This window comes from Thamnophis sirtalis, unplaced genomic scaffold (assembly GCF_051295495.1).
Source record: "Thamnophis sirtalis isolate CommonGarterSnake01/CBP01778 unplaced genomic scaffold, rThaSir2_p1.2 scaffold_4, whole genome shotgun sequence".
NCBI lineage: Eukaryota > Metazoa > Chordata > Lepidosauria > Squamata > Natricidae > Thamnophis > Thamnophis sirtalis.
Window position 1 is genome coordinate 92,017,585 of NW_028261384.1, and position 13,527 is coordinate 92,031,111.

The 13,527-nt window shown below is 41.2% G+C and overlaps 1 protein-coding gene across 1 annotated transcript in view; it reads left to right on the forward strand.

The window, feature by feature from the left end:
* The window catches only part of ITGB3 (integrin subunit beta 3), a 71,130-nt gene that overhangs the window by 8,447 nt on the left and 49,156 nt on the right, over positions 1–13,527 (forward strand). Inside the window, exon 2 of the mRNA XM_014065436.2 lies at positions 9,180–9,265. Within this exon, the coding sequence (XP_013920911.1) occupies positions 9,180–9,265 (86 nt within the window). The remainder of the gene's footprint in view (positions 1–9,179; positions 9,266–13,527) is intronic.

The window sequence follows — 13,527 nt, forward strand, 5'->3', positions numbered from 1 at the left end:
ACTATCTCTTACAAGAGATAGCAAATCTTTCGAACATGGTACAATAAGCTTCTATGTCTTCTTTCTCAGACAATTTAGGGATTTTTAAAAAATCTTTGGGACCACTTCCCCTCACTAGACATTCTGAAAAACTTTAGAGATGACTGGATCCCATTAAGGCTACCAGTCCCCAATCAACTTTTGTTCTTGTCTATCTTTCCTTTCTGTCTCCCTCCAAAGCTATCCTTTTCCTTTTTTAAAAAATAGTCAAACTTTCTTCTTGCTCTTGTTTTAACATTTCTGTGCTATTGGCCAATACCTGAGCCTAGTCCCGTTTTTAGGCAGGCTATCTTTTTCTTTGGCTTAATTACAGGTGTAGCATGGATACCCATATCTAACCAAAGTAGTGGTCTCATCTAAGGAATAATGTCTTTTCTAACTTTTCCATGTCTGTTTGGTTAGGCCAGGGGCAACCTGTGGCTCTGGAGCTGCATGTAGCTCTTTCATCCCTCTGCAGCTCCCTGTTGCCAGTCAGCTCCACAATTGATAGGGCTTTCAGTTAGGACAGGTAGAGGAAAAAGGACACCATGCTGGGGGGGCTCTATGGTGGGAGAACTGGACTTCTGGTCAGCTCCAGAATTGAATGGGGGGCTTCCAGTTAGGACCTTTGTGGCGCTTTGAGTGTTTAAAGTTGCTGACTCCTGGTTTAGGCTTTGATTTTTGCAGGATGTTAGCCAGGGGTGGGTTTCAACCGGTTCGCGGCGGTCCCTGCGAACCGGTTGGTCGGTGAACCCGGAAGTAAGTAACTTCCGGGAACAGAGACTGGCCCACCCGCCCGCCCGCGCTCCTTACCCGGTTTTGACGAGTTCTGCGCTTCCAAGCATGCGCAGGACGCATACAGAGCCTGCGCGATCCTCCAGGAGCACCTGGAGCATCACACAGACGCTAGTACGCATGCGTGCACCGCGCGTGTGCACGAGGACGCCGCCGGCCCCGTTCCAACCGAACTGGTTGGAACGGGGCGAGAAACCCACCCCTGATGTTAGCTATGGTATTTCCTGCAAAGTCTGGCCCTGTGAGGGCCAAACTCCTTTCTTTTTGCAGCTAGCTCTTGTTTTCTGTTCATGGAACAGAACATTCATTTGTGTGGTAGTTTACCCTGTGTTGTTATCCCACCCAATTTTCAATACCTCACCTGGTTTTGGATATCCTACCACTACCACCACTTTATCACAGATCCTTTTCAGTGTACCCAATTCAGTGGGCTCCAAACACAAACAACAACATCCCGTTGCTCCTCCTCTTCCTTGGGAGTCCTACTACACTTATTCTTCGTGAGTTCTATACAAAATTATCTTGCCAGCAGTTTTACTTGCACACATGAACACAATACCTCCTTCCCTCTTCTTTTTCCTCCACACACCACCACAACATCCTGCTGTCTCTCAGCACAGCTTTTATAGCCATAGTTGCTATGTCGGCTGGGTAGAAGGTTTAAAGAGACAGGACAACAGCATACAGATGTTGGCCATTTTTTGGGCAGCCTGCTCTTTCACAGTGTCAGGTAGGTGTTCATCTGATTTATCGCTCTTACAAAAAAATGTCTGTTGACAGCATTTCTGAGAAAGATTAATTTAAACCAGAGTCATAGTCTGGTTCACATATCATGCTTATTGACTAAGCCACCACTGGCTAAATTCACATACCACACCAAGTTATAACCAAGATTTTGCAAATCACTGTGGCTACAGTCACACAATGTAGTAAGCCAATACTAAATAAATTATATAACAGCCCAATGCGGACATAAGCACTTTCTGTCATCTTGAGGACTACCTAAAATTCCTAGCACATTGAGCCCACATTCCAAATACAGTTTCATTTTTTTCTAGAGATTTGGGATTTGAAATGTCTATTTTATTTCTTGCCAATACCCATTATTTTTCCTTTTTGGGAAGTTTTGGCCCTATCATCCTTGTACCAAGAAAAGGATGCTGCTGCCCTCCCCCTCACTTTGGCCTAATATGATGTGTGAATTGAATCACAATTTTTAGTAGGGATTTAATCCTTCTCCTTAAAATTACTTGAATTGGTCAACCCAAATGTCAAATTACATATTATGCCAAAATTGCACAATGTCAATAGCACTTAGACGTATGTACTGCTTATAGAGAAGGATATGAACTGACCATAAATAGTCATACGTGTTATATTGACCTTTTTCTTTTTTTAATAATTCACATGGCATTTGTCTTATTTCACGTATGTCACTTGTTTTATTTCATTTTCACAGTCGTGTTTGCATGATTGCAATATATGCCCAGTTTGAACATGTCTAAGTGCTATTGACATTGTGCAATTTTGGCATAACATGTAATTACCATTAAGTATATTTATATTGTACAAATGTTTATATTTGTGTCTAGCAATGAACAAAGCGTAAATAAGTTTAATTTCATGCCCTCAGAGAATTTACATCCTAAGAAAGGAACTAAATGTTAGAAGGTGATACAACTGCATCAAGATATTGCATCCTACAATGTATTACAGCAGCAGGAAACAAAAGGCCATGATAGCTCACAAGCTAACTACAAGAATATTGCTTTTTGGTGACAATTCCTGGGGAACAGTGGTCTCCAACCTTGGCAACTTTAAGACCTGTGGACTTCAATTCCCAGAGTTCTTCAGCCAGCAAAGCTGGCTGAGGAACTTTGGGAGTTGAAGTCCACAAGTCTTAAAGTTGCCGAGGTTGGAGACCACTGCTTGGGAAGATGGATATAGATGAATAGATTTCTAATAATCTCCCCTGTAGTAAAATTAGGATATCTAACTTAGTCAGGTTTAAATAACTACAGAACCCTGGGATAAACTACCTAGTCTACATCTGAGTAATGCTGTTCCAGAGAGCGAGGTCCATGGCATAGAAAACATATTTGCTCAGTCCTGTAAGACATTTAATAGAAGGAACACACTACCTGCCTGCATATACCAGGCAAGCAGCAACAATGAGAGTAAGATTGTCTTTCAGATAACCAGGTTCTTAAGTCACAAATGGCTTTAATAACAGAGGGAAAAAGTAACAACCAGCATCTTGAGTTGCACCTGGAAGCTAACTGGCAACCATTGTGGTTCAAGTAGCAATAGTGACACTGAGCAAAACAAGAAGTGCCAATTACCATTTATTTTGAACCAGCTGTAGCTTCCAGATGGTCTTCAAGGACATTCCCATGTAGAATGCATTGCAGTAATCTAATCATGAGGTGCCCATGCTGTGAATGACTATCAAATATGTCCTCATTCCTATGTATAAATGGCTTCCTGTTAGCAAACTTGTTCTGTGAAGTATAAAAAGAAGCTTGCTCCTTATCTTCTGATAAGATATAAAGCCCCTCAACCATTTGTCATCTCCCAAGCTATGAGCAAAAAGATACTCCCTGGGGGCAGGGAGAGGACTTTGCCGAAACTGATGACCAACTTTTTTGCCAGCCCACAAAGACAAAAACATTCCAGCGAGAACAGGGAAGGCAGCTCCTATACACAAGCCACCATCGAGTTAATAATAACCCAGGAAGGTTAATCAACAGTTTCTCAGAGCTTTTAGGAGCTACAAAAGCCGCAGCCTGTGAATCAGCAAACCAATGTGGTTATTAGAGGGGGTGCACTAGGAGGAGAACAAATTATAGAGCTGCAGAAGGGGCTACAGCAATTCTAAATGGAAGGCTACCTTCCTCCCACATTAAAGTTGACTGAAACTTGTGTTGCTCATCATTGTAGGTAGTGTCCACTGGTGACAATAATGTGTTATGCAAAGTTCCTGAAATAATTCACATAAAACCACTAATGGGAGCAAAGAGGTGTAGAAAGCTACCATCTGAATTTTTTGCAGGGCTGACCTCTCAGGCCTTTAAATTTGATTCCTGTTCGAAGAAATTTTTTCTCTCTCTCTGTAAGGTGATGGTGCACTAGTTTTTCATCTAACCTCGGAACTAATGCTGCAGAGGTTGCTGGAGTCACACAGCTTGGCATGCTTTTATGGAGAACTGCTGCTACTTTTTTTAAAAAAACTTTTTTTTAAAAAAAATTACAGAATAAAAATGTAAGGAAAAAGAATAAAATAAAAGCGACAAGAATAAATAAATGAAAGGGAAAAGAAAAAAGAGAAAATACAAAAGGCACTCCAAACGGAGCTACCCGTGAAAAGTACCTGGAAGCTACTGCAGATTACAGCTACGCAAGCAATCCGAGGCACCCAAAAGACAGCACATGTAGCACCTCTGTTGCACAAGCTGCATTATGTGCCGGTTTGCTTCTGTGTCCAATGCAAAGTGTTGGTTGTGATCTTTAAAGCACTACATTGCACGGAGCCAATTTACCCGTGGAGCCATGTTCACTCCATTACATCAGCCCATCCCACTCAGTCAGGCAGGTATGTTGCAGACCTGGTCAGTTGAACAATTCTGACTGGCCGAGTGTAGGAAGAGAGTCTTTCCTGCCATTGCCCCCACCTTTGGAACATTCTGCCCCCAGTGGTGAGGCAGGCCCCCATTTTCCTGGCCTCTTACAAATGCCTAAAGACCTGATTATGTCAACTTGCTTGGGCTTTCAGGGGATGCATGCAGCCATGGGGCTGGTTAGCGCCCTGAAACCCCTTCCCCACCTTTAAATTTTTATTCTTATTTTTAACTTTATTTTTATATTGTAATATAAAAATATAATATTGTTGCCTCCGGGGATGTGGACAAGGCTATGCGAGCTGTGAGCGCCTCCACCTGTATACTGGACCCGTGTCCCTCCTGGCTGGTTGCCAACAGCAGTGAGGTGACACGAGGCTGGATCCAGGCGGTTGTTACCGCCTCTCTTCGGGAGGGGTACTTCCCCACCGCGCTTAAGGCGGCGGTGGTGAGGCCCCTCCTGAAGAAACCATCCTTGGATCCAGCAGTTCTTAATAACTACCGTCCAGTCTCCAACCTCCCCTTGTGGGGAAGGTTGTTGAGAAGGTGGTGGCCTTCCAGCTTCAGCGTACCTTGGAGGAAGCTAACTATCTTGACCCCTTCCAGTCCGGCTTCAGGCCCAGTTACAGCACAGAAACCGCTTTGGTCGCATTGACCGATGATCTCTGGAGAGCCAGAGATGGAGGCTATGCGTCCATCCTGGTTCTCCTTGACCTCTCAGCGGCTTTCGATACCATCAACCATGGTATCCTTCTGCGACGACTGCGGGAGGTGGGGGTGGGCAGCACTGTTTTGCAGTGGTTCTCCTCCTACCTCTCGGACAGGTCGCAGTCGGTGTTGGTGGGGGGGCAGAGATCGTCCCCGAGGCCCCTAACTTATGGGGTGCCGCAGGGCTCGGTCTTATCCCCCCTACTATTCAACATATACATGAAACCGCTGGGCGAGATCATTCGGAGGCACGGGATAAAATACCATCAATACGCGGATGATACACAGTTGTATCTGTCTGCCCCGTGCCAACTCAATGAAGCGGTGGACGTGATGAACCGGGGCCTTGAGGCTGTTAAAGACTGGATGAGAGCTAACAAACTGGTACTCAACCCGGAAAAGACCGAGTGGCTGTTGTGTTTTCCTCCCAACAATTTGGCTAATGTTCCATCAATCAGGCTGGGGGGGCAAAATTTATACCCCTCAGACAGGGTCCGCAACTTGGGAGTCCTCCTGGACCCACAGCTGAATTTCGACCATCACTTGTCAGCTGTGACCAGGGGGGCATTTGCCCAGGTTCGCCTGGTGCGCCAGTTGCGGCCCTACCTGAACCGGGAGGCCCTCACAACAGTCACTCGAGCCCTTGTGCTCTCTAGGCTGGAATACTGCAATGTGCTCTACATGGGGCTGCCCTTGAAGAGCATCCGGCGACTTCAGCTAGTCCAGAATGCGGCCGCGCGAGTGATCGTGGGCACACCGCGGTTCGCCCACATAACACCGATCCTCCGTGAGCTGCGCTGGCTACCTGTTGATCTCCGGGTGCACTTCAAGGTCCTACTTACCATCCACAAAGCGCTCCATGGTAGTGGGTCTGGCTATTTGAGAGACCGCCTTCTGCCAATTACCTCCCTGTGTCCCATCAGATCGCACAGGGTAGGCCTCCTCTGAATTCCATCCGCCAGTCAGTGCTGACTGGCGACTACGCGGAGGAGAGCCTTCTCAGTTGCAGCTCCGACGCTATGGAACAATCTCCCCGTGGAGATCCGCACCCTCACCACCGTCCAGGCCTTCCGCACGGCCCTTAAGATCTGGCTATCCCGTCAGGCCTGGGGATAGGACTTTACTCTCTCCCTGCCCGAATGCCGAGTGAATGTTGTGCTTTTATTGTTAATTATTTTTACTCACATTTTCTTTTATGTCTTGTCTTGCACTCCCCTCCCTCATTATTGTAAGCCGCCCTGAGTCCCCTTATAGGGTGGCCTATAAGTGTTCAATAAACCAATAAACCAATAAACCAATATTTAAACATGCCCAGAATCACTCTATAGGGGTGTATAAATAAATAAATAGAACATTTGATCGCCTTTGCAGCAGTTATAAATATATTCAGAATGTATTTAATGATGCTTCTTTGTAAAGCACTCTGGAGCTGACCAGAGTGACTTCAAAGGATTTTCAAAACAATTTAGTCTGCTCTTGTGAATGTTATTTTTCTCTATCAAAAATAACATATGAGGACCCGAACTCAAATGTGACAGTGTAAATACTTTTTGCAAGAAGTGGGATTTATCTACCGTACATAGACTTCTTGCTATGTGAAAGAAGGCTGATTAGAGGGTTTGGTCATGTCTTGTCTTGCTATTTTTATAGTAAGCTCTTTGGGGTGAGGACAGTCTGCTTCTAGCTTTGCAAATTTTTCACTGTATTAGATGAAGAACAGCCTGATGGGTATGAGAGAATCATATCAGCTTTTTCGAACATTACGTTATAGCGGCAGATAGAAGGTTGTATGTGCAGATTTTATTAGATTCAGGTTGTATTTGTCTCTTGGGCAATACAGATAGAAGAGCATTGATACCTGGAGTTCCTGAAAAAGGAAGTGATTTTGTTTTAGCTGTTGTCAGGCCACCAACACATTTCAAGCAGCACTTGTTTTTTACTGCCATGCACTGTGCAAAAGCTGGTTGCACCACCTACCTACCTACCTACCTACCTACCTACCTACCTACCTACCTATCCATCCATCCATCATCTATGCAGTTCAGCCTTCACAATGGCAAAGTACAGAAGGAACTAGAGAGCAGTAGGCTAGTTACAATGCAGAGACCAGCTCTATTTAAAACAGAAGCTGAATAACCTCCAAGTTCTTTTTGCACAAATAGAAATCAGGTGGTGAGGGCAACATTGCACACTAGGCTTTGTTTAGTTTTAATACTACCACACATTTAAAATTAAAGCTACAAAAAGAGGAACCAGGAAATGCAGATTCCACTCACAGTCCAAAATAGGATCTGTTCGGTCTTCTGCTCCTAGCCAATGTACACAGTTCTGTATCCTATCACCTGTCTGCCATAACATCCTGGACAGCTTCCAATTATTTGAGGCAGCACATTTGGTCTACTTTTATTTTCTTTGAGAGTGTGGCAACTTCCAGAGTGACATCATCATTTCCTTGATTTGGTATTCATACAAAGAAGAAACCCACTCTTCCATTCATTCTTGTTAGCAGAGAATTATACAAGCACAGTTCATTTGCGATTTGGCAATGTCGCTGCTGATAGCAAGTTTGGTACTGTGGTTAAAGACAAGGACTGAAAACTAGGAGATATGAAAGCCAACTGAGTGACAGCCAATCACTCTTCTCAGTCCAACGAAAAAATGCAACAATAAACCACTTTTGAAAATGCTGCCTAGAAAATTGGATAGACTTTTCCAAATAGTTGTCAGGAGTCATAACTGACTCGAAGGCATATGTTCCCTGTATAATTATGTGTGTGTGTGTGTGTGTGTGTGTGTGTGTGTGTGTGTGTATGTATGTGTATATGTAAATGTATATGTCATTTTAATTACATATTATAATTGTGTACTTAGGGTAAACATAGATTTCAACCCATTTAGTATATAAAACCATTTCTCTTTATATTTAACTATGTTCTTTAACTAAGAGAGGTTAACAATGTTAATACATTTCATTTCTTTTGCATTGCTTTAAAGATATTGCTGATAATTCCTTAAGGAATGCAGGCATTAGCTATTCTGAAGTTCTGTGTAAATCTTCCAAAAGCAGTATTTAGCATTTTTGCCTTTAACCCTTTCATATTTTTCCTATATCAGTCTTGTAAAATGGAGGAGTGGAGCAGTGGAAAACAGTGTCTGATTTAAGCATATTATATAGATTCAACTGGATATTTTTGTATTGGATCAAAAATTAATATTTGGGGCACATTTTTCTATTTAGTATTTGGCAATTGGAGATTTTGACCAATTACTCACCAATATCTAACAAAAATTATTCTAGCAGTGCATTCTATATTGCTTATTTTATGCCTAGACTGATGTCACTGAGCAAAATAGCACTGGGCTTCTTTTCTCCTGCTATCATACATCCACTTGTTTAAAAATAATTATATTAAATAGCACCCTCTTTCAGAAAAACTTGTACACATTTTGATACAGATACAAAGCTGCGTTTGTTGAATTTAAGAGATTCATTCCACTTTCCAAAGAAGAAATCTGCTCAGAAATAGAATTAGATATTAGCTTTTTGAATTTGTCATTTTTTTTTCCAATTGAGCTGTATAAATAGACTCTTCCCCTTACTTTAAAAACAAGCACTGCAAAATTTTCCAGGTTTGTCTCTCTGGATTCTGTCCGCTTACTCAGAGCACAGATTGCATAATGGTCTGCATATTTCCTGTTTATGTTCGTTTAAATGTGCAAAAGTATTTAGAACCAACAGCAAGCAGAGTTAATAAATCTCCACTGGTCACATGGAAAGAACAGCTGTGAAGTACAAACACTGTATATTACACTATATAGTATATTGGCTGTGTAGGTATCAGAATTTTTTTTAAAAAAAACAGCCTTTGAAAATCAAATGGCAAATGGTTGAAGGTGTAATTAGGGCAGACAATAAAAAAGATGTCAGTAAATTTCAAAGAATGCCAAAACCAATGAAGAGCTGTTTATGTCAGCTGCTTTGTTGTTACTAAGGAAATGCTTTTAAGGTCTATGGAACAATTTTTGTCTGTTGTATTTCAGGTAACAATATCTGTACCACAAGAGGAGCAAATTCATGTCAACAGTGCCTGACTGTAAATCCACATTGTGGTTGGTGCTCCCAGGTGGTGAGTCAAAACTAAGTCTATACTATAGCATAATAATCGTGACCCGTCAAAACCACGCTCGACTAAGCCGCGCCCGATTAAACCGCGTCGCTGACGTCATCAACAGGGCGACAACAGCCAGCGCGGAGAAAGAAGGGCGCTTTAAATAGCGCTTTGAAAGCAAGACGATTCAACTTAAGGTAAGGGTTAGGTTTAGGGTTAGCTTTAGGGTTAGCTTTAGGGTTAGGTTAAGGGTTAGGGTTAGGTTTAGGGTTAGGTTAAGGGTTAGGGTTAGGGTTAGGGTTAGGTTAAGGGTTAGGATTAGGTTTAGGGTTAGGTTTAGGGTTAGGTTAAGGGTTAGGTTTAGGGTTAGGTTTAGGGTTAGGTTAAGGGTTAGGTTTAGGATTAGGATTAGGTTTAGGGGGGTTAGGTTTAGGGGTTAATTTTAGGTTTAGGGTTTACAGCGTGCTTCTGTCTCCACGCTGTTGTCGCCCTGTTGATGACGTCAGCTACGCGGTTTAGTCAGACGCGGTTTAGTCGAGCACGGTTTTGTGGTGGAACCCATAATAATCACTTGTCATGAAATACTTAAAGGACACTTCAAATGCAAGTTTGCTTGTTGTTGTTTTTTGTAAACAGAGGAAAACAGACACAAGGGCTTTGAATTCTACCCTAGATGTTCTGATGCTACCAGTAACAAAGTAGAGTGTAGCCAAGTTTGAAAAATGCTGTCTTATTGCCTTTGCCTTAGATTCTTTTATGGGGAAAAAAAGCCAAAGAAAGAGTGGGGAAATATGAGAGAGTTACTGGTGAAATATTGCACCATCTAGACCTCTGATAAAAGTATGAGTTTCAGGCAGGTTGTTGCACAATAAAAACCTTATATGGAAGCATGCCCAGATTCAACCACCTGTAGCTCAATCTGCTGACCAACTGTGTAGCTAATTGTATATTTAAGAAACAGAGGAACAGATAAACGCACAGGAAAGAGAAGCCAGATAAAAACATTGGGCAGATTAAAATATTCAAATGCTGTTGGAGAGTTACCATATAAGGCCTTTGGCAGTATTTCTAAGGACAAGAAACTGACATCTCAGAAAGCTTTTATTTCATATGCTTGGAAGAGCCGAGGTGGCGCAGTGGTTAAATGCAGCACTGCAGGCTACTTCAGCTGACTGCAGTTCAGCAGTTTGGCTGTTCAAATCCCACCAGGCTCAAGGTTGACTCAGCCTTCCATCCTTCCGAGGTGGGTAAAATGAGGACACAGATTGTTGTTGGGGCCAATATGCTGACTCTGTAAACCGCTTAGAGAGGGCTGAAAGCCCTATGAAGCGGTATATAAGCCTAACTATTGCTATTGCTATTGTAGAGTTTGTGGAAGAATGTATTTCATCAATATTGGTTCTGAATCAACCATAATTAGTAGTCTTTGCTAATACTTATTCATGCCCAGGTCACTACTTGGATGGACTATTGTAATGCACTCTAAATGGGGTTGCCCTTGAAGAGTATCCGTAAGGTTCAACTGGTACAAAATGCAGCAGAGCAGACCGTTATGGGTGCCCCTAAAGTGGCATATATCTGTGAACTGCATTGGTTGCCAGTTTGCTGTTGAGTGCAATTCAAGATGCTGTTTTTGACATTTAAAGCTCTACATCACCCCAGAGCCAACATATTTGAGGGACAGCTTCTTCCTGATTATATATACTAATCCTATCAGGTGGAAAGAGGATGTTACATGTCCTATCTGCTAAGGAATTCCATTTGATGGGACTTGGGATGCATGCCTTTTCTGACAAGGCACTCATAGTTTGGGCCATCACTCACCCTCAAGATCAAATTAGATTTGTATTAAGATGTCATTTTTCCAGGAGACTTGAGGATCCTTTTGGGAAAAGGGCCCCCATGAAATGGTTTTATTATATTTGAATTTTTAATGCATGCATTAAAATAACATATTGTATGCATGTTTCTTGTTTTTTTGCTGATTTCAAGATGAATTCTAATTGTTTTGATTAATGTGGATCACTTAGACTATATTTGTGAGATGGATAGCTACATAAATTTGATAAATAAATAAATTTACGTGTAGAGCCTAGTCATTTTCCTTTCCATTAATAAGCTCAGTTGTTATATATAGTGACCTTCCACCACCGGTCATTAGCTAATATTTCTATATTGTACCATTTTACCAGCATCTGTCCTTATTTTTCAGTTAAAGCAGTAGAATATTATTTCAGCCATGCTTACTGTACGTACATTCATATATTTGTGTGCTTGTGTACAGACATTCCTGGTCTTTGTTCCACTTACCAATCTTCTTGCTCTTTTGATTAAAGTATTTCACAAACAAAATGTTCAAATCACCCAAGCATCCAGATTTTTCCTTCCTTTTCCTTACATCGTGTCAATTTAACAAGCTGCAGTATTGACAGAATATTACAGAAAGTCTACACTGGAAAAAATGTATAACAAATTAGTTGCAACTGTCTTGTAGTTTGCAGTAAAAGGATTATGGTTGAGTAACTTTTAGAAATACATGGTAAAGGAGTGTGAAAGGTTACATGTAAAACATAATCTGAAGAATTCATTTTAAATCATGAAAATCCAATTAACAATGGAGTCCTCTTGAAGTATTTAAAGAATGCTTTTCCATAGCTGTTAAATCCCAAGAAGCAAGGCCTTTTGGCTCCAATCCACCAGGAATAGGAGAAGATTTTAAAAGAGAAGCAAATACCATTTTTCTAGAGCCTTTTCATTCTGTTTAAAAAAACATGTCTTCTCACTTAAAGTTTCTTTATTGCTTGGATAATTGTAAGTTGCTTCACCAAGTAGCTTTATTTTTGTTTTTGACCCAAGATTAAACACCATGGAATAAAATCACAATGATATTGTACAGAACACAGAGTTGGAAGAGCACTTGGCAAGCATATCCCACTAGTGAGATATTAAAAGAATCGTACACAATGACCCCTACAATGCATTCATTCTTTATGAGCAGGCCAGAAACATGGGCAATTTTAGATGCCACTAGTGAACCCCAAGGAGCTGTTTGGTATCATTTGGGAGGCAAAAATTGCATTTCTTAGTGTTTGCTCATCACTGAGAAGTAATCAGGCAACCTTGGTATTTACCATATAATTTTCCTTTCTGTGAATATGTGCATTTTCTGGTTCTATCTCCTGGTGTAAGGCTTGATAAGTTACTAAATGATAATCCAAATAAATAAAGTCTATGGTCCCATAACTCTAGAAAATCTTCAAAACTCCTTGAAGACAAGGAGAGTGCAAGTAGTAATTTATAAAAATAAATATTCAGAAGCAGAATATTATTCAAAAGCATGCCCCTGGAAGTTCTTTGCAATCAGAGGAGTGTGAGTGTATATCAATAGTCCACAAACACTGTTATGGTATTGAACTTGATGTTTTCTGGAAATCAATGAAATTGGTTCATGATGATCCAGATCTATTGTTCCATATGAAAAGGTCAGACCATGTCTGAAATACCGTAACAATTCAGAGGATTAGTTTTTGAATAATCTCTGGATTAACCCCAGGAACAGTCAGCTCAGTGTGATCCAGAGGAAAGAAAAGAACATGTTAGGATTTTCCAGAATATTCTGTTTCTAAATTGTTGCGTTTTCTACATAATCATAACATATTATTTTACCACAGCCACCTATTTTATAATAGCCTACCTTGAGGATCCTTCAGTTTTTAGACATCCTATAATTTCTAGAAAGTTATCCATCCAATGTCTCCTCAAAGTGAGGATGAGGATTGGTACTACTCATGTTGAAGTGGTCAACCATCTTCAAATTATATACTAATATCACCATTCCAAGTGCTGCTTGACTGCTTGAAGAAGAGAATCTGTTTAATTCCAGGGATGCAACCTTGAGGTGATTCTCCACCTGTGTGAGAAGCAGTCTTGTGAAATCCTAATCCATAGACACATTTTTCACAAGTCAAGAATTCTTTCTATAGTCAGGGATTGGTAAAGTGAAGGGAAGATATATACAAGGGATTAACTAAAAAGTGTAGAGGGAAGGTTCCTCTGTAATATTAGTCTGAAGTAAACTGAGAAGTTTACCTCAGTTTTATATTTCATGGATTGGGTATGAAATAAAAAATATTGTTGCTAAAACCAGGCTGGATTCATTTTTGGGTTCTTTACCAACTGGCAAAAAGGTATTCTGCGCCCCATCAAGGCACCCTTGTTGATTTTAAATCAGCTTTAGATTTAATACTAAAGAAGAGACTTGGGGACAGTCTGAAAAGTGA